We start from the raw sequence: 26,208 nt of genomic DNA on the forward strand, positions 1-26,208 counted from the left end.
AATAAAGCCTGCCAATCACCTTCGTTTCTATGGCAACACACTCCTATACATGCATGTCCTAATATACATCAGGGAGTGTATTTGTAGGATAAATTCCCAAATTAACTTTTAATTTTGAGTAACTTAAATCTTGATTATGCTTTCCCAGAAGTTATTTTACTTAGGATTGGAAAGTCAGCATGCATGTAGTCTCAATTATTTTGAGTGAAGAATCAGATCTTTGTAATTCTTTGCCTCCTCTGATTTCAAGCTGAATAAGTAAATACAAGGAAGCATTTTCATTTGTTGACTTTTGTATTACGTGTGAGGTCAGGGACTATGTCTTAATCGCCTTTGCTTCCCCAGCACCTTGCATGTGCCTGGCAGACAGTAAGCATTCAATTAACGTGGGAGGAAGAAAAATGAAGAATCAAAGAAATTAGCTACTGAAGTCACATTGTAAACATTTGAAAGGTTTACATTTGTCCTTTTCTCCTGGATTAAAAATGGGCTTGATTTACTGCTTATCGGTATACCAGCAAACATCCTTGATCTCACTTTTGTTGTTAAGAAAATCTGTATCCTAAATATATGTGTTTGTGTGTGTGGCCGTTGCACAGAATTTAGAAAAATACACAGCAAACTCTTAACCGGGGTTACCTCTGGTAAGTGGCGGGGGGGTGTGAGAACTGAGGCATCTGAATGCTTTGGGCTTCTGGAAACAAAAATCTTAACGAAAAAGAAGCTTCAAGAATTAAGATTTTTTTTTTCCCCTGACATAAGAAGGACAAAAGAAGGACAATTCCTAGTTTGGTCAGTCCAGTGACTTAGAAACGTTATCTAGGACCCAGGCCTTCCCATCTTCCCACTTGGTCATTTTCAGCATGTCCCATGGCTTCAGGTGGCTCCATGTATCCTGTGTTGACGTGACAGAGTCCAGCAAATAAGGGAAGTCTTTTTGCTTCTGCATCAGTTTATGTTAGTGAGGAAGAGCTGCCCCCAGCAGACTTATTCTCAGGCCCAACCCATGCCTAACCCAGTCCTTTGCAAGGGAAATGAGATCGCTGTGATTAGCTTGGCCCAATCCTGAGTCTTCCCTTTGGGCTGGGAAGACTCCCCTATCTTGAACACAGGCCCTGCAGAGGTGAGCACCCAAAAGAAGACGATGCCCTGCCATTAAGGAGAAAAAGACGGGAGTGGATTTGAGGAACAGACAGCAGGATCTAACATAGGAAAATTGACTTTTTACTTTATGCCCTTATGTATTGTTTCAGTTATCAACCACTTTTATAATTAGTTTTTTAAATGTGTGGTTATATCCAACCTTAGTAAGAGTCTTTCTTGATCTCCAGTTTCAGTGTAACATGGTCCAGCAATTCACCGACTTTATGGATTGTGGGTGTTTTCTTCCAGCTTGACTCGTCATTTAGCCACAGCAGATCTCCTGGCAGGCTTCCACCTGTGTCTTCATCTGCAAAATTAAATGAAAGCCTTTCCACTCCCGATCTCAGAGGGATAGCGGAAGTCACTAAACACAGTAACAAAGTTACCGCGCGAGTAGCATCGCCATGTGCATCACTGGGATCCTGCTGCCGCCTCCCCAATCAGATGAAAGCTGTCACATGCGACGTCTTACACTGCAAAATTCAAAACTGGCAATGAGAAAAGAGAATTAATTCCATGGCCCTATTTAAGTGTATTGGGTCGATTCCGTTAACGTTGGAGCTGTTTTTTTATAGTAAGATCCTCTCTTCTTAAAAACGACAGTGTTATGAAAACCCAGTGGAAGAACAGTTCATTCTTTCTCTGATTTTGTCAGAGATGTAGACTGAAGAATGTCTTCTTTGCTGCCTCCCCTCCTCCACCGTCAGCCCCTCTCCATGCGTGGCCCTCTGCTGATGGGGGGTTCCCTCCACCGCCCCCCGGCCCAGGACACCCTCCTCTGAGAAGCACCTTGATCTCTTTTCCCACATAATTCCACCAACATCCCTAATTTCTCTGAGCCACTGATCTCAAATGTTCAATTCGATCCTCAGGGAAATAAGGGGATTAAAATACTCAACATGTGGATGACAGTTAACCCTCAACATCTCCCAGAGGGTATTTCACTTAAAAAGAAGTCTTTGTAGTTAGTGAAATGTGTGTTTAGAATAACTCGGCCTTCCCACTGTCCCTTGGGCCAGCCAGACAACCACAACTTCATCAGAATAAAAAGCGCAATTTACATCCCTCTTTCTGCAATGTTTCCCACTGTCTAGATTCTCCTCATCACCATTTCCACAGTGACTCACTGAAGTAACCTCTGGACGCTCGCCTCCCCCCACCTGATGTGTTGGGGAACAGCTATAGGAATTCTGCTTTGTTCTGCCCCGTTCTCTCTTTGCCCATTTAAACTGTGGGGCTGGATTTAGAGCATGTTTTAGGTCCCGTGAAAGTCCATTGCCGCCGGGGCCCCTGAAGCACCGTGGATGGGACCACTGTTCACAACAGCAGCTACTCTCGTGCAGTCGGCTGGTGCCGTGTGGGGCTCCTGCTCCCCTTCCACAGGTCACCCCATCACTTCCACAGGATTCATGGGCCGCAGATGCAGCCCTCCTCACTCCACTGAACAGTTGATTACTTTCCATATTTTGGCTTAGAATTTATCTTAATTCAAAGCCCTAGACATTTTTGCCTATAAATTTGTTTTGCTCGTAGGCTGCTTCAGAAAATGTCCATTTTAGCTGCTCATTATCTGTCATTATCATTAAATGTCATTATCTCCCCTGGGTCCTCAGAATTCAAAAATTCATCTGACACAAGGCAACCTTAGGTTCTGTTGTTCTCCCAAAAGAGAGTGAGCTTCACTGTTGACCTTTGCTGAATAATGAGACGGCTCAGTGCTGCCCTAACCCTCCCTCTGTCTTTGCCCCACAGCTGTGCCGCCTGGAGCGCCATTTGTCTGCGGGGCAGGACCAGGGAACCCTGTTTGCCGATCAGCCGATGATGTTCATCAGCCCAGCCAGCAAGCCTCCCAGAACCAAGCTGTGGGAACTGGTCCTCCTGTGTGGGGGTCGGATCACGCGCATCCCTCGCCATGCTGGCATTTTCATCGGACCCTCCCAAGGAAAGAGGAAGGCGACAATCAAGTATCTGTCGGAAGCATGGATCTTAGGTAGGAGTCTGCACCCAGGAACAGCCATGGGTCATATAGGGGACACGTGGGGATGGACGAGGAAGGCGTCTTCTGATTGCAGTAGCCATTGGGCATCCCCTTTAGAGCCGCTGTTATGGGGTCTGGGCGACATGGACAGGTTTCTCCAGGGGAAGCATCGTCCCCACGGCCCCTTGCATGCAGCCTGGAGCCTTTGGATGGACATCTGAGCGTCCACGCCTCTGCTTTAACAGAGGCCTGTAATTATTATACGTCACAAGCCGACCTAGACATGCCTGCTTTTTACTGTGGGTCGGAGTGTAGTTCACGAGGACAAAGGAGCTCCTGTGAGACTTAACCTCACTAGCGAGTGTGCAAGAACCAGTCTACACAAAGGGGCCCCAATCTTAGGGCCACAACACAGGCCACCCACCCGCAGCTCTTACACTCTCTCTCCCCGAGGGCCTGCCTCGCTCTGCAGCCAGCGCCCGGCTGCCACGACCCACCACCCAGGCTCCGTCACTCCTTCCTCGTGTGCACCTCTCCTGATAACTCGTTTGTTCTTGTGCTCAAAGTGGTTGCCTTTAGTGCAAAAGGAGCTCTGGCTTTTATTTCAAAAAGCAAGCGTACTGTGAATGTGATGTACATGTCTGGCATCAACTCAGCGTACATTGTGCCAAACACTCTGCTGGATTCAGCAGGGCAAGAGGTGGTAGGGATAAGCCGTTATCTGTAGGAGGCTGGAGGCTGCCATTGTGGTGACAAGCAAGTTTTGCCTGTTACCCAACTCTGAGAGATCTGTAGGGGCCACCAGGAGGAGTGGGCTAAGACGACTGTGAGGCGGGACCCCAGGCAGCAAGGACAGCCGTGAGGAGGGGTACAGGGGAGAGGGGAGGGGCAGTATTTGTGCTGTGATAGTCGCACGTGGTGGAATGAACTTGGGGCTCCACTTTGGGGGTAAACTTGACTTCTCCCTCCACTGGGTTTTGATGAACATGTTATTCTGCTAGGGCTGCTGTAACAAAGGACCACAGACTGGGCTTAAACCACAGGAATTCATTCCTCACGGTCCTGGAGGGGGACATCGCAGATCAAAGTACCAGCAGGGTTGGTTTCTCCTGGGGCCTCTCTCTTTGGCGTGTAGACGGCCGTCTTCTCCCTGTGTCCTCACATGGCCGTCCCTTGGTGTGTGCATCTGTCCTAATCTCTTCTTCTTGTAAGGACACCAGTCATAGTGGATTGGGGCCCTCCCTAATGACCTCATTTTAATTTATTACCTCTAAAGGCCCTATTTCCAAACAGTCACATTCTGTGGTACTGGGAGGTAGGGCTTCAACATACGGATTATGAGGGCACACAGTTCAACCCATAACAGTGAATTATTCCAGTTTCGGCACCTTTGGCCACGATCCTTACCTGGCCTCTTGAGACTTGAGAAGTGCATTCTCTCTCTCCCTCCTCCCAGCCCCCTGTTTCTTTTTCAGTCTTCCTCCTATTTCCCTCCCCCGTCTCTGAATCCCAAACTTCTGGCTTTCCTCACCGCTTCCTAGACTTTATCCTTTAACAGATAAGTAGGTACGGTATTTGTCCAAGTTGCTTTCATATATAACTACAGGCATTTTATGAGCATCGTTTAAATGACTGATGATCACCCTCTCATGTATTTTAAAAGTATGGCAATCAAAAGTAATTTTTTACTATCTGGCGCAGAGTAATTTATCTTTTCCCTGGAAACTAACTTCAAAAAAAGACTACGATTTTAGCTCCAGTCCAAAAGCCAAGAGGCTGTTTACTCTTTTCTAAATGCCAAGAATATAACCTTCAAAACATCCTATGTTCTGAAACAGAGGTTCTTGTTTTGTTTTTTAGAAAAGTGCATGTATCAAAATGACACCGACTGGGGACCAGAATTGTGCTTTTAAAAAAAGATATCTCATTCAGCAAACGGAACTGTGCAAATGATTGATATCAACAGCTAATCTTTTCAAAGTTTGCCAATCATGTAGTGTGCAGAGGGCCGAAGTCTGGGTCTGCGCTCTTATTATTTCCAGGTTGGGGAACTCTGTCGGCCCCTTCCTGTCGCTCATGCATTTCTGTGCGCAGATCAGCACAGTTCAGCCGCCTGCCCAGTTCCTTTGGTTGTTTTGCTGCTCAGCTCTACTGCTGGTGGGTCTTTAGGAGGCGACCGTCTACCTGCTGGCCCCCAGGGATTAATTTTCACAAGGCCCTCCGGAATTCTTTGAGTTTCAGAGCTGGAGCTGTGGACCTGTTTCTGTTTCTTTCCTCTCCCATAATTCATGTCCTGTTTCTGATTTGTCATTGATTACACCATCTGTGTGTGCCCTTGGCAACATCCGGGTATTGTGTTCTGGCCTCCTTGGCTCTCCACGTGGTGAAATCCTCACCCAGAAGATGAGCCTCCTGACTCTCTGGCCACTGCCCCTGTCTGCGCTGCGTCCTCGCCAGCCTGGTCACTTGGGTGTTAGAACATGTGTTTTTCAAATGTTTCTTAGTGTATATTCTTCTCTTTCTGAACTGAGTTACAATAGCATAGCTGCAGCTTTTATAAATAAAGGAGGTTTCATTTTTATGTCTCTATACACATGCATGGACGTACAAAACATACAGTCCAGAGCGTTGCATTTTCTGCCCGTCAAGGCTCTGCCGCTAGCTTGTTCTCTGACCAGAGGCAAATCATCTATTTTCTCTGGACCTAATTTACTTCATCTGTAAAAGAGTAATAACCTCTGCCCTGCTTACTACATATGCTGATCAAAGGGGAAAACAGTATAAAATATCTTACATCTACCATGGGCATTGTCCAATATCATCGGGTGACAGTATCCACTGGCCTGTAGAGTAGGCATTCCTGACGCTTTGACAAAGCAACATTTTCTCTTTTGAAGACCTTTCTCCTTCCCATTAGCTTCCATTATAAATAGTTCTAGGGAATATTTTATTCTCAAAATGTTGTGAAATTAAAATTAGGAACAAAACCACTTTTCAACTAAAAACAAAACCATGTTAAAGCACCAATTTAAAAGAAAATGAGTTATGTTGTGATAAATTATGAAAAGCAGTATTCAAAATTTATAAATTAAATGTGTTCCAACTGGAATATCAGCTGCTGTGTGAGGTAGAGTCCCTAAGACTTAAGAGCAGTTTGAATAAAGCAGTGAAAAGTATTAAAAGTAGCTTGTTGTATCCACTTTCAGATTTGTAATTTACCTTCCAAAGTAAAACTTCCAGGGTTGTTTTAGTCCTTTCATATTTATTCCTATATTTTATCGAGTCTTTGTTTTTGCAGACATAATAAAGTCAAAGAGGATGGACAAGCAGATTTTTTTTTGTTAGAAACCTCTAAGAAGTTCCTTTTTCTTTTCTTTATATTTCTGGCAGAGGGGATGGTGGGCATGACTAAAAAAAGGTCTCTTTCCCCAGGACCTCTGACATCCTAGCCCATAATCCATCAGATCAGATAAGCCATTTATCCCTTCACCGTCTGTATCTTAAAAACAATGACCCAACGTTTATGCATATGAAAAGGACTGTTAAGTGGGTATTCTAGTCCTAAGAATTCCTTCTAACCTCTAGCTCTTTCTCCGGGAGACACAGCCTCTGGGGTGTCCATTTAGCATCCAGCCAGCTTACCCTACTGACTGCCTCATGTTGCTGGCATGAAACGGTGTGAACTTATGAAACCTCCAAACGGGGCTCCCCATGTGAAACTTAAGCCTCGTCTTACTCATTTGCTCCAGGAGAATCTCATACACAGCCGAGCTGCCTTATAACGAGGCTGTTTGAATGGTCGTGATTATGTTCCCGATTCAGTCCCCAGAGCCTTTTTTCCCTGAAACAGCAGGATCCTTAGGCCAAGATTCTTGATGAGTCATTCAACCAGAAGGAGAAATGGGGATTTTCTGAGAGAAAACACTGCGGGCTCTTGAATATTATGAAAATAAACAGGAAAACAAAAATCAAATTCCCGGCACTAGGAAGCAAAATGTTACCTTTACCTGATGTTGGTAATGCATGCTATATTTGAGAGCATTTTCCAGTAATTTCATTTCCCCCAGCAGGCCCATAGAATTCCCATTTTATGTCAAGAAACTAAGACCCTGGGGTCTGAAGTGACTTGGTGCCAGAAGTGAGAGCTGCGAGGGGCTGGGGGCTCTATGCCGTTCATCGCGGGTCTGTGACTTTTCGTGCTTTAATCATTGCTGTTCGCTCTTTTATCCTGCGTTGGTGTTATCACTTAAGGTTGGTTTGGCCTTTCTCATAAGACATATTTCCAGTCTCGGGCGCCCTTTTATTGTCTGGGCTATGTTGAAGTGATAAGACATACATTTTATGCTATTGTGGGAACATAATGTAATATTCTCAACAGCGTTGCCAAAAAAAAAAAGTTTAGCCTCGGCATGATTTCCTTATAACTTATAAAAAGCATTTGATTTGAATGTCTCCCTATGTCGCTGTTTTCAGGAAAAAGATCGCTGATAGCGTGTGGGCCCTGTGCATGCTAACATAGGTCATTGTTTCCCCTGATGGCTGACCGAGAACTCCGCCCAGAAAAATGCATGCTCTTAAATGTGCATTTTGTTAAAGCAAGGCCACTCCGGAGGCCTCAGACCTCAGGGTTTCATGATTCAATAGAAACTGTCACGGTTCTTCAAGATTGTCTCAGCCCACATTTTCATTGAGTAGATAAGGAGCTCCTCACAGGGAGGTGAGGCCAGTTGCTGGGGATGGAAAGAGGAGGAGAAAGGAGAACTGGGAGGTGGGCCTGCTCAGAGCCTGCTCCCCTCCTGAGAACACTGCCGGATTTCATCCTCGCCCAGGCAGCCTTACCCAGGAGCTCAGCAACCATTCAGACAGTGACTGCAGAATTTTAAGATGCAATTTCAGGCAATAAGATGAATTATTTTTGTTTTGAGCTGTTCTCAAAGGGGATGAAATCTGCCAGAATGGAAAGGAAGGAGAACTAAAACTGATTCGCGCGATTTTATACTTTCAATATCTTATGTGTTTAGGCTTTTTAAAAAAATATCATTAGTGGGTTTTTTTAATTAACTGCTAGCTGCTAGAGCCTTGAAAAGATGTGGAAAGAGTATGCTCAGAAAGTGCATTTCTAAGCTCTCCCTGTAATTGTGTTCATTGGTCATCTAGTGGTCCCAGATGGTTCTCTCTGAGATTTCCTAACCTGTCTCCCTGGGTTCCCCTTTGTTAAATTTACACCAGCCGAACTCGTCGCTGGGTGTGAGCGCCATCAGTGATGTGAAGGGTAAATAGCATATTAAAGACCAGCACACAAACTGGGAAATAAAGACCCTTCTCTGCACCTGACCAGCCACGCCTGGTCCTCAAGCCTCACTTAAAAAAAAAAGGACAAAACAATCAGCTGCAGATTCAACTCAGAATGAGGACTATTATAAACGAGGCAACATTTTATATCCATCTCTAGAAATGTCGTTGTCAGTTTGGGGAGTCAAACTGGCCACTTACAGGCCAGTGCTGAGCATTTTGGTTGCGACAGGTTAACAAGACTTTACAGGTTCAAAGCCCTCTGCAAAAGCTCCCCTGCTCAGGGGGCCGGGGGGGATATGGGGGGAGTGCGATGTGCAAGTGTTTGACCACAGCCCCGCGTCTCCGAGGGCTTAGGGCTAATGGACGGAAAGGAAACTTTAAAGCTCTGCCTTCTCCTAATGGTCTGTTGCCGGGAGTCTTGGCATCTTTGCTTGTTGACCTGGTATATTAACGCTTTGGGTTATGACTGTGAGAGAGAGATTTCCTGTGTCTCCAGAAGCTGTTGAACTTAGTTCTTCAGTTGTTGTTGTTGCATGTTGGGCAGTTAATGTTGACATCATAGAACCTGAAGTGATAGAGCTCATGTTAGGACAGAATTGTGTCCCTACATTCATCTGTTGAAGTCCACATCCCCAGTCCCTTAGAATGGGACGGCATTTGGAGATAGGGCCTTTAAAGAGGTGATGGAAGTTAAATGAGGTCATATGGGTGGGGCCCTCATTCAATAGGACTGGTGTCCTCATAAGAAGAGGAAGAGACACCAGGGTTGTGGGCACAGAGGAAAGGCCACATGAGGACATAGAAGATGGCCATCCACATGCCAAGGAGAGGCCTCAGGTGAAACCAAACCTTCCGACATCTTGGTCTTGGGCTTCCAGCCTCCAGAACTGTGAGGAAATACATTTCTGTTGTGTAAGCCCCCCAGTCTGTGGTGTTTTGTTATGGCAGTCCAAGCAGACTAACACTGCTCAAAATGAATTCTGAGATCGTCGGTAGAAATCTGTTCCTTTTATAGAAGAGGAAACTGAGGGATCTGAATTTCTTGGCCAGAACCACATGGTGAATGAAAGACCCAGAGTTCCTGGTCACCTGCCTCTCGGTTCAGAGTCTTCCTTTGTAAAAAGTCAGATCTTAATCTCCTCTCAGTAAGTGAAACATCTCTTCATCTGTGCAATCACTAACTATAGTGTTCTCAAACTGAGCCCTACAAGGACTGACACCCCACAAGCCAGACTGGGAGTGAAGTGTTCCACCTCCAAGTGAAATAACAAGAAGCTTTTCCCGATTTGCAGGATGAGAAAAAAGTTATTGGGTTAAATTATTTTTTTTAATCAATTTTTCTCAAATTTTGGTGCTTGCAGATGAATGAATATGTAGCAACAAATAATACAGAAGAATGTAGGAGGAAAGAAATAATAAAGATAATACCAAATATTAACAAAATTGAAGCAAAGAAAAAAAGTTCTTTGAGAGTAAAAAAGGTTCTTTCAGGAAAAAAAACTTAGAGTCAAAATCCTAGCAATATTGAAAAAGAAAGGAAAAGAAAAGGTCGAGCTCAGACCCCCATGGGAGTGCATTTGTGTTGGGAAGGCTACGATTACATTCTGGAAACTATTTTGAGCTACCACTAAGATGAGCCAGTTTTTCTTTCATTTTTTTTTTCCTATAATCACAGAATAAACCCATTATTTCTTCTTTGTACCTCACAGCCATCATAGCTTTCCATCTTCTATTGCTGATCATCATGACTTCTTAGGTCCTTCAAATATAATTTGTCCATCCCTCTGGATAATAATGGTAATCCGTAAGTTAAATTAAACTTAATTTGTGATTCAATCAGTGCAGACAATTCACTGCCTTCCCCGTTCATCCTAATAGTAGAAGTAGGGTTGGGAGCGGTCAACTTTCCAGTATGAAGGAAAGAGTGAAGGGGTTGCTTCGAGCCGGCTACGGAGCGCACTTGTGCTGGCCTGTTCACCTGCACCCGGAGCTTATCCTGGACCTGGTGACTTCTTGTGATTCTCATAAATAAACAAGTTTTAAACTGACAGGACTTTACAGCTCGCTAGTCGAGCTTCTTCTACCAAAATATGAAGACCTGACTTTTAGAAAGTGTGCTTACTAACTTTGTACTCTATATCAAATACTCAGCTAGGGAGATAGGATGGCATGACCTAGAATGCGTCGTTACTGTCATAACTAAAACTTACTTATATATTTATTTGCACTCTGCCAGTCCATGACATGGGAGACCCGTGTCAGTTAGCTACAGCAAATACTCTGGTACAAGGGAAACTTTCCAGCCTGTCTACTAGGATGTTCTGCCATGATGGGAATGCCCTGTGTGTGCTATATCTAATAGGACATGTGGCTGTTGAGCACTTGAAATGTGGCTTGTGTAACTGAGGAACTGAATTCTTTATTTCATTCTATGTTATTTTATTTTGTTTTACTTTAAATAGCCACATGTGCTGTATGGACATGGGAAAATATGGACAATGCAGCTCTAGACCATTTAGGATTTTACAATATGATTTTGTGTCTATATTAAGGGTTATTATTTTAGTGTGTGGCTGGCCCTCATGAATGCTAAACTGCTTTTCTCTCTCTCCAGATTCGATCACTCAGCACAAGGTCTGTGCCTCTGAAAACTACCTGTTGCTGCAGTGACGGTGTCGTGTCACTCAACACGTGGCTGCTGCAGACAGCTGGCAAAGTTGTCTTTGGACAGTCAAGTGAGAAACAAAACTGTGAGGAGAAGGAACTGACATAAAAAGGAAGCCTTTCTATATCATCACGTTTGCCCTGTGGGTGTTGTGGGTTTCGTATAAAGAAGCTCCTTTGTGTGACTTTGTGATGTCTGAATGTGTGTTTCAGAGAAGCCCTGACCAGCCCTACTGCCTTTTCTAGACAATGCAGTCTTTGTATCTTAGTTAACGATCATAATTAAAAGGTCACAGAACCTTTGTCATTGAAGCACCATACTGTGAAATAAAGAGTAGGAATTAATTTAAATTGTTTTATTGCTGAGAACAATCGAAGAACCCCCTAAGTCTCTTGGTTAGACTCGAAGATCTTTATTAGCGTATCATATACTAGACATGAAGGATACTGATCAACTATTGGGGTTACTTTTTATGTACCTGAGATTCTTCCCAAGGAACTTAATGAGGAAGGTGTGGCGAGCACAATTACTGGTAATTAGTGCCATTAGAGCAGGCCTACTTCTGGAAGCTTAGTTTATGGTGAGGAGAGCATTGCCAGCAGGAGATCACGGCCGCCATTGGCCTCCATGATGCCTGCTGTCCTGGAGAGAAAATTGGCAGTGGGGCTGAATCATAGACACGCTGACTGGTCAACTTCTAAAGGAGAGAAACGCTGAATCCCATCAAGGTTGAAGGTGCCACTAAGGCTTCCTCATGATACTGTTCCCTCTCCATGTTGTTCCACTCTTACTCCTCTCAGCTGTTATTCCTACCTCAACAAATATAATGGGTCAACTTCTAGAATACCTTCGAAAAAGGAGGTAGCAATGCACATGGAAGTAATGAAGGGTTTTCTCTTAGTTTTAATATAGTGTATTATAAGACTCATGCCCCAGCAACAGTTGAATCTCAGTGCAACTCAGCAGGCCTAAGTCTATTCCTTCCATGTTGGAAACCCTGTTTCACTATATCCACTAGCATCCTGGGCTTAGCTATTTTGAAGCTCAGGTACTTTGGCAGAGCTCCCACAACACCAAAAACTCCTGAGGAGGCCGACAGAAATTGTGCTGATTCCTGTTGGGGACAAGCCACAAAGAACTTGCCATCCCCACCACCCCCACATTGGCCATAGAGTGCCATCCATGCTGTCTGCCCACCCAGGCCTACATCCTCAGTGCTAAGTTCTGGTTCCTGATGCTGGCCTGCCAGTGGCCAATCATGATTCTCTTCCTAAATGCTATCATTTTATAAGGACACTGATTTGTGCCAGGCATTACACTAAGCATTTTATATGTGGTACCTCATTTAATCCTCCCAACAATCCTAAAAGTTAGTTACTACGGGTCTGCAATCCCTTACCCAAAACACGTAGGGCTGAAAGTCCCTCAGAATTCTGATTTTTTTTAAATTTTGAAAGGTATGTGGCTCTTACCATTTCTATTGAATATTGTATTGAAGATTCTACCCAGAGAAGGCAAGAAAAAGGAATTAAAGGCATACGGATTGGAAATGAAGACGTAAAACTATTCTCAGATCACATGATACTATGTGTAGAAAATTATAAAGAATCAAAGAATAAGCAAGTTTAGTAAGATTACAGGATACAAAATAAATATACAAAACTAACTGAATTGTATTTCTATAAACTATTGATAAACAATTAAAAAATAAAATTAAGAATACAATTCCATTTACAATAGCATCTAAAAATAAACTTAATAGGAATAAATTTAACAAAAGAAGTATAAGACCTGAACACTGAAACCTACAAAACATTGCTGAGAGAAATTAAAGGAGAAATAAACGAGGTTCATGGATTAGAAGAGTCAATATTGATAAGATGGCATTTCTCCTCAAGTTGATCTATAGATTCAATGTAATAATCAACATCCCAGGTGGCTTTTTTATAGAATTTTAAAAGTTGATGCTAAAATTTATATGAAAATGCAAAGAAACTTGAGTGGACAAAACAATTTTTTAGGAAAAGAACAAAGTTGGAGGATTTACACTACCTGATTTCAAAACTTACTATAAAACTACTGCAATCAAGAAGTGTGGTTTTAGCATAAAGACAGAATATAGATCAAGGGAACAGAACAGAGAATCTAGGTATAAATTCTCATATTTATAGTCAGTTGATTTTCAACAAAGGTGCCAAGGCAATTCAATGCAGTAGGATAATCTTTAAAACAAATGGTCCTGGAAAAAAGGAAAAAAATGAGAAAGAAAAAAATGCACTTATATCCTTACCTCACGTGCAAAAAGAAAAGAAATGTGTGTAGATCCTTACCTCACACCATAAGCAAAATTAACTCAAAATGGATTAGAAACTTAACTCAGGATCTCTCAGCCTCAGCACTATTGACATTTTGGACAAGATAATTCTTTGCTGTGGGGGGCTGCCCTGTGCATTGTATTATGTTTAGAACCATCTCTGGCCTCTACCTATTAGATGCCAGTAGCATACCCCACCCACTTGTGACAATCCACGATGTCTCCTGGAGAGCAAAACTGTTCCCAGCTGACACCTAATGTGAGAACTAAAATTATAAAAAGTCTAGAAGAAAACATAGCAGAAAATCTTTCTGACTTTAGGTTAGGCAAAGATTTCTTAGATATGATACTAAAGGTACAATTCACAAAAAAATAAATTGTACCTCAATTTATTCAAGTTAAACTTTTGCTCTTCAAAAGAAACCATTAAGAAAATGAAAATACAAGCCACAGACTAGGAGACAATATTTGCAAACTGTATCTGATAAAGGACTTGTGTCCAGACCATGTAAAGAACATCTATTCATTAATAAGATAAAGAATGAGCAAAAGATAGTTCACACAGGAACATACAGCAATGATTAATAAACACATGAAAAGATGCTCAGCATTAGTCATTAGAGAAATGCAAATTTAAAGCACAATGAGATACCACTACCCACCCTCTGAAGTGGGTATAACCAACAATTTTGACAATACCAAGAGTTGACCAGCATGTGGAGAAATTAGAACACTCACACATAGCTGGTATGACTGTGGAATGATACAGCCACTCTGAAATCTATTTGGCACTTTCTTTTAAAATTTAACCATACACTTACCACATGACCCAGCAACTTCACTCCTAGGTATGTACCCAAGAGAAATGAAAACGTGTCTACACAAGGACTTGTAGACAAACGTTCACAGCAACATTATTCACAACAGCCAAAAACTGGATGCAATCCATCAACTGATTAATGGATAGACAAAATGTGGTCCATCCGTACCGCGGATTGCTACTCAGCCACAGAAAACAACAAAATACTGATATATGCGACAACCTGGGTCATCCCCCACATCATGATAAATGAAAGAAGCCAGACTCAAAAGACTACATACTGTGTAATTCCATTTAGATAAAGTTTCTAGAGAAGAAACCATAGAGGCAGAACACTGATCAATGGTTTCCTGCTGCTGGGGGTAGGAATGGGCATCAACAGCAGACATTTTGGGGTGATGGAAATATTTGAAAACTGGACTGTGGTTTTGATTGTACATCTGTATACATTTAGTAAAATCATTGAGCTGTACCCTTTCAATGAGTAAATTTTATGTTGCATAAATTATACATCAATAAAGCTGTTTTAAAAAAAAAAAATCTATGTGCCAACCATGGAGCTGTACTTCTTGGCTCTCACTTTAAGAAAGAACCTTCTGCTCAGCTGTATTGAGTACAGTTAGCTGACAGCCTCCAGCTCTAGCCTTTAGCACTCAAAGTCCCACCTCAGCTTTCAAGGCAAGGCCACGCTCCCGCTGGGCGGTGAGTCCCCAGCCAAGGGCCCAGTGAGCGCAGGGACCTGGCTAATTCTGCTGACACCAGCCCCCTTTACTGGGCATCTCGGCTCCAGAACTCCCTGTTCTGCTCTGCAATGTGGTCTAAGGCTCCCTCTGCCCACTCCTTCCTCCTCCAGTCCTTTCGCAGCCGTCAGCTCTGCAAGACGTCCTAAAGATTTTCCTTGTGGGATCTTGCTTCCTCCCCCTTTTATTTTTCACAGGAGTTATCCCCAGTAACCCTCTTGCCCTCTTAACTCCTATCAGCCTCAGCTACCCAGACGACCTACCTGCCAGAAAGTACTGTGATGCAGATAATTCCCCAATGGCATCTGGGGCAGCAGCCTGTAACCTAGTATTTCTTCAGTGACACATATCGCCTTAAGTGGGAGACATAAAACTATTAATAGTCTTATCTATATTCAGGTCAGATTTTGCATCTAATTCATTCACAAAACCTATTTTTCAAAGCTTCTGGATTTTGGAATTGTGGATAAGGGACTGTGGGACTCGTACTCATACTATTATCTATAGATTTGCTGCTTTTCAGAGATTACATAACTTGTGCAGTCACATAAACCAGTTGATGGAGGAACTGGTGTTTGAACACAGCCCGTCCCTACACAGCATTGCAAGCTCACTCAGGCTTAACAGGCACCTTTGAGAATGTCTGATGGACTGGAAATAATTTTCAAACGTTCCCTGCATGCCCACCAGGCACAGGTCAATATCCTAAGTACTCTATGTGTGTGTCCAGTGGACCTCATATAACCACATGGCCCTTAAACTTAGAATCAAAGTATTTCCACAAAACAGTTCCTTTCAGCCTTTTTTTTTTTCCTTTGGTAAGGAAGATTGGCCCTGAGCTAACATCTGTTGCCAATCTTCCTCTTTTTGCTTAAGGAAGATTGTCCCTGAGCTAACATCTGTGCCAGTCTCCCTCTATATTTTGTATGTGGGATGCCGCCACAGCATGGCTTGATGAGCAGTGTGTAGGTCCCCGCCCAGGATCCGAACCTGCGAACCCCGGGCCACTGAAGCAGAGCACGTGAACTTGACCACTACACCACCAAGCTGACCCCATTTTTCAGCCTTCTTTAAGTAGCAACATTTTTTGTTCAAATGAGGTAGCATGAAAGTTGCAATCGGTAATGGATCACATCAGAACTGCTCTGATTAAAAATTAGGGAGGGAAAGGGAGAGGGTTCCAGATCCTCACCCAGAGACCACTGCCATCTCACAAGGAAAACCTCACAATGCCTCTGTAGATACTTAGGAGATGGTCTCACAACTCCCCGACTAGTCCAATCCTTCCCTTCACTTACAAAGACACTGACACCTCCAAAGTCATTCAACAAATGAGCAATAATTCTAAGAAAAGAATCTAAATATCAAAACTCCTTACCCACAGTGCTTTCACTTTTTGCACCCAAGATGGCACAAACTGAAATTGTCTACACATATGGAATAACTTTGCTCAAACTCAGAAAACGGCTTTGAAAGTCAAACATAACCCACTGAAAAGATGAACCGCAAATGAGATGCCATTTGACGTAGTCAATTAAGTTTCTTTGTGTTCTGTAAGCCGCTCCCAAAATTTTGCACATACATTGCCACACTTTTGGACAGAGCATTTTTCACCATATGTTAAATTAAATATTATCATCTTATGTTTTTAGAAATGCTATTTAGGGGCTTAAGAGATTTAATTTCTAGATAGTTATTTACAATCATGCCCCCTTATAATTGCATTTGAAAAGTGTGTGAGGAAATTCTGAGTGCACAAATTTAAGGAAGGAGTTATATAAGTGCTTCTCAAACTTTAATGTGAATTTAATGTGAATCGTCTGGAGATATTATTAAAAGGTCAATTCTGATTTAGTAGATCTGGGGTGGGACCAGAAATGCTGCATTTCTAGCAAGCCCCCAGATGATGTCATGGAAGCTGTTTGAGTAGCGAGGATTTGGAATACTCAGAGGGATGTTATAAATTTACATACCATTTAATTCTAAACAGGCATCAATACTTTGGGAACTTTAGTGTCTTGGTAAACCAAATTGCTGTTCTAGCAGTGTGTTGCAAATATGTTGTCAAATTCTTATCAAGGTACTTTGAAAATGCGTAGAGCAATGACTCTCAACTCCTACAGAATGTTAGAATCACCTGGAGAGTTTAAAAATATACAAACACCATGGGCTGGCCCCGTGGCTTAGTGGTTAAGTGCGCGCTCTCCGCTGTTGGCAGCCCAGGTTCAGATCCCAGGCATGCACCGACGCACCGCTTCTCCAGCCATGCTGAGGCCGTGTCCCACATACAGCAACTAGAAGGATGTGCAACTATGACGTACAACTATCTGCTGGGGCTTTGGGGGGAAAAAATAAATAAATAAAAATTATAAAAATATATATATATATATATACAAACACCAGACTGCACCCCAGGATTCTGATTTAACTTATTTGGGCATCCATATATTTTGGGGAGGGTGGGTGTTTGTCTGTTTAGTTCCATGCAATTTGATCACATGGGAGGTTCACATATCCACCACCACGGTGACGATAGAGAATATTTCCATCACAATGATCCCTATGGTGCCCTTTATAACCACACACCTGCTTCCCTGCCAGCTTCCTCCCTTCCTTAACTCCTGGCAACCACTAATGTGTTTCCCATTTCTATGATTTTATCATTTCAAGAATGTTACGTTAATGGAATCGTACAGTATGCAACCTTTCAGCACTGGCTTTTATCACTCAGCATAATTCTCTGATAACTCATCCATGTTGTGTGTATCAGTAGCTGGTTCCTTTTTATTGTTGAGCAGTATTCCATGGTATGGATGTATCAGTTTGTTTAACCATTCACTCCTTGACTAGAGTGAAGATAAATGTGAAATACCCTAGCCCAGTGTGATGTTCATGTGTCAACTTGACTGGATCATGTGGTGCCCAGATATTTGGTCAAACATTATTCTGGGTGTGCCTATGAGTGTTTCTGGATGAGATTAACATTTGATTTTGTAGACTGAGTAAACAGATTGCCCTCTCCAGTGTGGATGGGCCTCGTCCAATCAGTTCAAGGCCTGAATAGAATAAAAAGGCTGAACCTCCTTGAATAAGGGAGAACTCCTCCTGCCCGACAGCCTTGACCTGAGGTATATGTCTTTTCCTGCCTTTTGACTTGAACTGAAACATTATCTCTTGGGTTTCAAGCCTGCCAGCTTCCAGACTGGAACTCACATCATTGGCTCTCCTGGGTGTACAACTTGCCAACTGTAGATCTTAAGACTTCTCAGTCTCCATAATCACATGAGCTGATTCCTTGTAATAAATATACCCTATTGGCTCTGTTTCTCTGGAGAGGCTTGACTATTACAGTGTGTAACATGAAGTAGGTATTTAAATGTTTGCTGACTCTGGATTTGAATCCAGGGGGAATTGGCAATTAAATAAGCCCTTTGGGTCTTTAAAGGAAGGATGTGTGGTGGTGTATTGTGATGGATGATTTAGGAGTCTAAGCAACTTGGCAGGGTGGATCAAATGTCGATGGGGCAGGTGAGGAGAGCAGAGCCCAGTCTGTCCTCTCCCTCCCCCTAGGACGGTTCCTGAAGCAGGATGAACACTGGGATCCAAGCTCTAACCTGGGTGAAGCCATCAGGCACAGAGGTTATCAGACCAGAGAGAAGTCATGGAGTATCATGGAACCTGTTGGTAGAACTAGGTTCTATTATTTACCTACCACTCTATAGAACCAGGGCAAGTTAACTTCCCTGACTCCCAGGATTCTTATACATAAAAGGGGGTAGTTGCTGCACTGCACATCTCATAATAATGCAAGGATTCTTGTAAGGATCGGAAATACAAGGTGTGAGCAGTCTTTACAAACCATCAGGCCCTATGAAAACATAAACTATGATTATTCTTATTCCTATTCTAGCAGAAACACAGGAGCTGGTTTGCGTTAATCATCAGGAAACAAAAAATCAGGACAGATTGACAAGGTGCCTAAGAATGAGCCACTGGAGAGACACTCAGAGCGTTGTCTGGGCCGTCCTGGCCCAGGATCACCTGCAGTGCCGATTCCTGAACCCATCTCAAAAGACCAGAATCAGGAGCCTTGGGAGGAGTGACTAGTTTAAACCCGAAGTTCGAAATCTTTCAGCTCTGCTCCTTATAGGGAATACCATAACATCCAGGGCTCCTGGATATGATCACACCCGGGCCAGTGAGGGTGAAATCAACACTCTACACTGGTCTTTAAGAAGGAAAGGAAAACACAGGTGTTCATTGTGAAGAATTAAAATAATGAAATCCAAAGCATGAAGCTAAAGCAAAATGTGCAAAAATTGGCCACACCATAAAAAGCCCTATTTTACACAGCGTGTTGTTCTGTATTGTGTAGGATATCAATGTAGGTTAACAACTACAGGTAAAACTAAATGGCAAACTTATTTCTCCCTCTCTATGTTAAAAGCCATTCATGGTTTGCTATTTTATTTCACCAAACAGGTGGTGACTTAATTGCAGATACAGTGAAAAAATGATCATAACCATTCATTTTTGTGCTGTTCTTGTCATCACTTCCTTATGTGAACTTCCTCTTAGTTAGAGGAAATCATATTGAGAAGGAGGATAGGTTTTGTTTAGGGAGAAATGCAAAGAAAACAGATAACAGTCAAGTTTTTGATTTCCAAAAAATCACAGAAGAAATAGACTAGGCTTAATAACCTAAAAATACTTTGCTACAGCATACCTAAAAATACTGAGGAAGAGATTACAAACTTCTTTTTAAATATATTGCAGAAATCCTCATAAGGAAAGGAAATCTCCAGTGGGTGGGGATTCAAGAGAGAGCTGGAAACAGAACTGCCTAGAGCCTTAGGGCCAAACGCTGCTCCCCAGGAATAGGGAGAGTGGGATCTTGAGAACCAGTGGCTTGGGACTTATGGCAAAAGGGGTCAGCAGATGAGGCCGTGGGCCTGTGTAAAAGGAGTGGTATTGGAGCTGAGACTCTCCAAATAAAATCAAAATTCTGGACAGGTACAAACTCAGTGAAAGAGAAGACTAGAAAAAATTCTACACTAATTGACAAAGAAGCCAGACTATCTGACTCAGAGTTCCAATCAGGGAGGGAAAAAAAAAATGCTTTCAAACAGACCATGTTTTCTGAACTAAAAACAATTTAGAAAATCAATGGCATAAAGTCCGGAAACTATATTTGTAAGTTTGAAAATGTACTTATAAATAATTGGTAGAGCAAAAGAAACCATAAAGGAAATGAGGTAATATTTAGAACTGAAGAAAAACTCCTGGGCTACAGCTAAAGCAGTACTTTGAGAAATATATACAGCCGTAATTGCTTTCATTAGTAAATAAAAAAGTAACTAAAAATTAATTAGTTAAATATCCAGCAAAAGAAGTTGGGAAAAGAACTATATAGTAAATTAAAGAAAGTGATAGGAAGAAAATAATAAACTTGATAGCAGAAATTAACAAAAGAACAATAAAGAAATAAGAGAAAGAATCCATTCAAAAGATGATTCTTTGAAAACACTGATAACATAAGTAAATATCTGAAAGCTTAATCAAGCTAATTGACATCATAAAAACATAAGAAGGCAGTGTAAAACTCACTAGTAAAGTTAAATGTATAGTCAAAGTTAGGTTCTGTAATGTTAATGGTGGTACATAATTCATTTACAACTCTAGTTTGAAAGTTAAAAAACAGGGACCGGCCTGGTGGCATAGTGGTTAAGTTTGCACACTCTGCCTCAGTGGCATGGGGTTTGCAGGTTTGGATCCCGGGCATAGACCTATGCACTACTCATCAAGTGCTGTGGTGGCATCCCATATAAAGTGGAGGAAGATGGGCATGGATGTTAGCACAGGGCCAGTCTTCCTCAGCAAAAAAGAGGAGGATTAGCAATAGATGTTAGCTCAGGGCTAATCTTCCTCACACACACACACAAAAAAACAAATGTAGTAAAAATATCCATAACTGCAATAACTTGTTATTACTTACAACAATATAAAAAAATAAGTAAATTGTAACATTGATAACCTAAAACATGAGAGGGAGGAGAAGTAAAAGTGTAAAGCATAGGAATTCTATTGAAGTTAAGTTGTTATTAGCTTAAAATAGAGTGTGATAATTTTAAAATATTTTATTTAGGTCTCATGGTAACCACAAGTGAAAACCCTGTAGTACAACACAGAAGAGCATGATAAAGAAGTCAAAGCATACTGATGCCACGGACATCAAAACACCAAAAGACAGCAGCAGGATAAGAAGGAATAAGGGATCTGCAAAACAACCAGAAAACAATTAAAATGGCGACAGCTAACTTATCTTTACTTATCAATAATTACTTTAAATGTAAATGGGTTAAATTCTCCAACAAAAGACACAGAATGGCTGAAAGGATAAAAAAAACAAGATCCAATAATATACTGCCTACAGAAGACTCACTTTAGCCTTAAAAACACACATAGACTGAGAGTGAAGGGATAAGAAGATATTTCAAGCAAGTGGTAAGCAAAAGTAAGCAGGGGTAGCTATACTTATATCAGACAAAATAAACTTTAAATTAAAAATGGTAGAAGAGACAAAGAAGGTCATTTTATAATGAGAAAGGGGTCAATCCATCAAAAAGATATAACCAATTGTAAATATTTCTGACCCCAATACCTAAGCAACTAAATACACAAAGAAAAACTACTAGAGCTAAAAAGAGAAATAAACAGCAATACAGTAATAGCTGAGGACTTTAATACTCTACTGTCAACAATGGATAGATCATCCAGACAGAGAATCAATAAGGAAACAGTGGATTTAAACACTTTAGACTAAATGACCTAACAGACATACGCAGAACATTCTATCCGACAACAGCAGAATACACATTTTTCTCAAGTGCACATGGAATATTTTCTAGGATAGACTATATGTTAGGCCGTAAAACAAGTCTTAGCCAATTCAAGAAGATTGAAATCATACAGAGTATCTTTGACCACAATGATATGAAACTAGAAATCAATAACAACAGGTAAAACTGGAAAATTCATGAATACATGGAAATTAAACAGCACTCTTCTGAACAAACTATGGATCAGAAAAGAAAGTAAAGGGGAAATAAAGTATCTTGAGACAAAGGAAAATGGAAACATATACAAAACCTTATGGGATGCAGCAAAGGTAGTTTCAGAGAGAAGTTCATAGCAATAAATGCATACATTAAGAAGCAATAAAGATCCCAAATAAACAACCTAACTCCATGCTTTAAGGAACTAGAAACAAGAAGAGTAAACTGAGCCTAAAGTTAGCAGAAAGAAAGAAATAATAAAGATTAGAGCAGAAATAAATGAAATAGAGAACAGGAAAACAATAGAAAAGATTAACCATAGTAAGATCTTGTTCTTTGAAAAGATAAACAAAACTGACAAGCCAAGGATAAAAGAGAAAGGACTCAAATCAACAAAATTATAAGTGAAAAAGAAGACATTACAACTGATAGCACAGAAATACAAAAGATCATAAGAGGCTACTGTAAACAACTATATGCCAACAAACTGGACAACCTAGAAGAAATGGAAAAAATTCTCAGAAACATACAAACTACCAAGACTGAATCAGGATGAAATAAAAAGTTTGAATAGACCAGTTACTAGTAAGGAAATTGAATCAGGAATCAAAAATATCTCAATGAAGAGAAGCCCAGGAGAAGATGGCTTCATTGATGAATTTTACCAAACACTTAAAGAAGAATTAATGCCAATCCTTCTCAAACTCTTTCAAAAATTGAAGAGGAGGGAACACTTCCAAACTCATTTTATCAGGCCAACATTACCCTGATACCAAAACCAGAAAAGGACATTACCAGGAAAAAAAAAAAAAAAAAACTACAGACCAATATCCCTAATGAACGTAGATGCAAAAATTCTCAATAAAAGACTAGCAAATTGAATTCAGCAGGGTATTCGCCATGACCGAGTGGGATTTACCCGTTGGATGAAGAGTGGTTCAATATACGCAAATCAATCAATGTGATATGTCACATTAATAGCATGAACGGGGAAAAATTATATGATCATCTCAGTAGATGCAGAAAAAGTATTTGACAAAATTCAGCATTTGTTCATGGTGAAAAACTCTTAACAAATTAGGTCTAGAAGAAACTTACCTCAGCGTAATAAAGGCCACATGTGATAAGCCCACAGCTAACATCATACTCAACGGTGAAAGGTTGAAAGCTTTTCCTCTAAGATCAGGAACAAGACAAGGGTGCTCGACTTACTGCTCCTATTCAACATAGCACTGAAAGTCCTTGCCAGAGCAATCAGGCTAGAAAAAGAAATGAAAGTCATCAGAATTGGAAAGGAGGAAGTAAAATTGTCTCTATTTGCAGATGACATGAGTTTATATATAGAAAATCCTAAAGACTTCACCAAAAAACTGTTAGAACTAATCAATAAATTCAGTAAAATTGCACCATACAAAATTAACGTACAAAAATCTGTAACATTTCTACAACATTAACAACAAATTATCTGAAAAAGAAATAAAGAAAATGATCCCATTTATAAAAGCAGCAAAAACAATAACATAGGAATAAACTTAACCAAGGAGGTAAAAGATCCATATGCTGAAAACAACAAGACGTTGATGAAATTGAAAAACACACAAATAAATGGAAAGGTATCCCATGTTCATTGATTGGAAAAATTAATGTTGTTAAAATGTCCATACTACCCAAAACCATTTATAGATTCAATGTAATCTCTATGAAGATACCAAAGGCATCTTTTACAGAACTAGAAAAAAACAATCCTAAAATTTATAGAGAACCACAAAAGACCCCAAATAGCCAAAGCAATCCTGAGAAAGAAGAACAAAGCAGGAGGCATCACACTTCCTGATTTCAAGCTGTGCTAGAAAGCTATAGTCATCAAAATAGTACGGTACTGGCATAAAAACAGCCGAATAGACAAATGGAACAAAATCAAAAGCCCAGAAATAAACCAAAGCATATATGGTGAAATAATATTTGACAAAAGAGCTAAGAATATTCAGTGGAGAAGACAATCTCTTCAATAAATTGTCCTGTGAAAATTGGATATTCACATGTAAAAGAATGAAACTAGACTCTTATCTTACACCACTCACAAAAATTAACTCGAAGTGGATTAAAGACTTAAATATAAGACCTGAAACCATGAAATTCCTGGAAGAAAACACAGCAAAAATTCTTCTTGACATGAGTCTTGACAATGATTTTTTGGATATGATACCTAAAGCATAAGCAACAAAATGAAAAATAAATGTGGGACTATATCAAACTAAAAAGCTTCTGCACGGCGAAAGAAACTATCAACAAAGTGAAAAGATAACCTATGGAATGGGAAAAAATATTTGCAAATCATGTATCAGATATGGGGTTAATATCCAAAGTATATAAAGAAGTCATACAACTCAAAAAAAAAATCCAATTAAAAAATGGCAAACGATCTGAATAGACATTTTTCCGAAGAAGATATATGAATGGCCAAGAGGCACATGAAAAGATGCTCAACATCACTTGTCATTAGGGAAATGCAAATCAAAACCACAATGAGAGTATCACCTCATGCCTGTTAGAATGGCCATCATCAAAAAGACAAGGGATAACAAATCCTAACAAGGATGTGAAGAACCGTTAGTAGGATTGTAAACTGGTGCAGCCACTATGGAAAACAGTATGGAGGATCCTCAAAAAAATTTAAAAAAGAACTACCATATGATTCAGCAACTCCACTTCTGTGAATATATCGAAAGGAAACAAAACCGCTAACTCAAAAAGATATTTGAAACTCCCATGTTCCTTGCAGCATTATTTACGATAAGCAAGACATAGAAAAAAGTATAATCCCAAGACGGCCCAGGTGTGGTGAACTCATGCACATAAACTGGTGCAATGGTTTTTTAAAGCAATTTGTCAATAAACATGGACTCATGAGTACATCCATATCCTTGATCCCAGTAATTAATCTGAAGAAAATGTTCTAAAAAAAGGAAAATGACATGTACCCAAAGGTGTTCATTGCAGCATCATTTACATTGAAAAGAAACTGGGAACAATCAAATATCAAACAATGTGGAAATTATTTAGTAAGTTATCATACATCAGTCTGACAAATGTCAAGCAGCTGTTACAAATTATAACTATGAAGACTGATAATACGGGAAATGTTTATGATATGAAGTAAACAAGTACAAAATTATAGTTATACTGCAATAAGAACCATACAAAATTGTGTATGTATAGTGAAAAAAAAGGAAGGTGACATAGAGACATAGTTTGAGTGGGGTAGCTGGACCATGATTAATTTTTTATTTGATATTTGTTCATGTTACAATGTTTGTTCAGTAATATTACTAATAATTTTGAAAAGAAAAACTCAAGCAATTACCTACTCAAAGCCAGTTGCACTCGAAGCCTGATGCACGTAGCAGTTTGCATGTTGAATTTTGGCTGGCTCCTGTTTCTTTGCCTATGTACCAGTCCAAGGTTCTTTGGTCAAGTTAGTTAAACACCAAAAGCCTGAATTTCCTTACCTCTAAAATGGGAGTATTAACACCTACTCAGAATCCCCTTAGGGGGTCAAGTTGCTCAGATCATAAAGCTCTTTGCAAACTGAAAATGAAGACCCATTCAACCTCTTATCTCTGCTGCCTTCCCTCCAGCTTAATCAATTCTTCCCCTTTTTTGAATCTCTTTGTTCTTTAATTTTCTTTTTCTGTGTTCAACTCAATTATTTTGCCTTCTGCTCCACCTCCTTATTTTTCCCTTCCTTTCTAGAGGTCAAAAGGGGTTTCATAGTCTTCAAATCAAGGCAGAGCTATGGTCCTTTCTGGAGGCTCCAGGGCAGAATTCCTTTTCTTGCCATCTCCAGCTTCTAGAGGCACCTGCCTGCTTGGCTAGTGGACGCTTCCTCCATCTGCAAAGCCAGCGGAGTCTTTATCACATGGCTTCAGTCTGACACTGACCGTTCTGCACCCGCCTTTCCCCAATTCAGGAGCTTGTGATGATACTGATTACCGGCACCCCCCCCCCGCCCCCCCCCGCCAGCCGAAGATCCAGGATAAGCTCTTTATTTTAAAGTCAGCCAATTAACAACCTTTCTATCTGCAACTTTAGTTCCCCCTTGCCGTATGAGGTCACATTGCCACAGGCCAGGGGCCATTCTTCTCCTACTGCATTGCCCCTTCATTCCTCACTCTCAGTCTAAAACAGCCTTGCTGGT

At 40.9% G+C, this 26,208-nt stretch overlaps 1 protein-coding gene and 1 long non-coding RNA gene across 7 annotated transcripts in view; one reads left to right on the forward strand and one right to left on the reverse strand.

Moving 5' to 3' along the window:
• The window catches only part of MCPH1 (microcephalin 1), a 246,496-nt gene extending 235,071 nt beyond the window's left edge, over nt 1-11,425 (forward strand). For 4 of the 5 annotated variants that reach the window (XM_087418291.1, XM_087418300.1, XM_004440580.3 and 1 more), the window contains 2 exons: nt 2,896-3,133; nt 11,031-11,425. In XM_087418291.1, coding sequence (XP_087274417.1) covers nt 2,896-3,133; nt 11,031-11,086 — 294 coding nt within the window. In that variant the 3' untranslated portion in view covers nt 11,087-11,425. The remainder of the gene's footprint in view (nt 1-2,895; nt 3,134-11,030) is intronic. The other variant, XM_087418290.1, reaches the window with a different exon arrangement.
• LOC147913290 (uncharacterized) lies at nt 1-25,947 on the reverse strand. 2 transcript variants are annotated; one of them, XR_015548787.1, is made up of 3 exons: nt 25,375-25,947; nt 23,109-23,269; nt 1-1,450 (listed from the first exon to the last, which is right to left on the reverse strand). It is a non-coding gene; the product is annotated as an uncharacterized LOC147913290 (long non-coding RNA). The 2 variants fall into 2 exon arrangements; XR_015548786.1 differs by having other exon boundaries at nt 1-1,616.
• Nucleotides 25,948-26,208: the final 261 nt, after the last annotated feature.

Source organism: Ceratotherium simum, chromosome 28 (genome assembly GCF_057802395.1).
Source record: "Ceratotherium simum simum isolate JZ-2026a chromosome 28, ASM5780239v1, whole genome shotgun sequence".
Classification (NCBI taxonomy): Eukaryota; Metazoa; Chordata; class Mammalia; order Perissodactyla; family Rhinocerotidae; genus Ceratotherium; species Ceratotherium simum.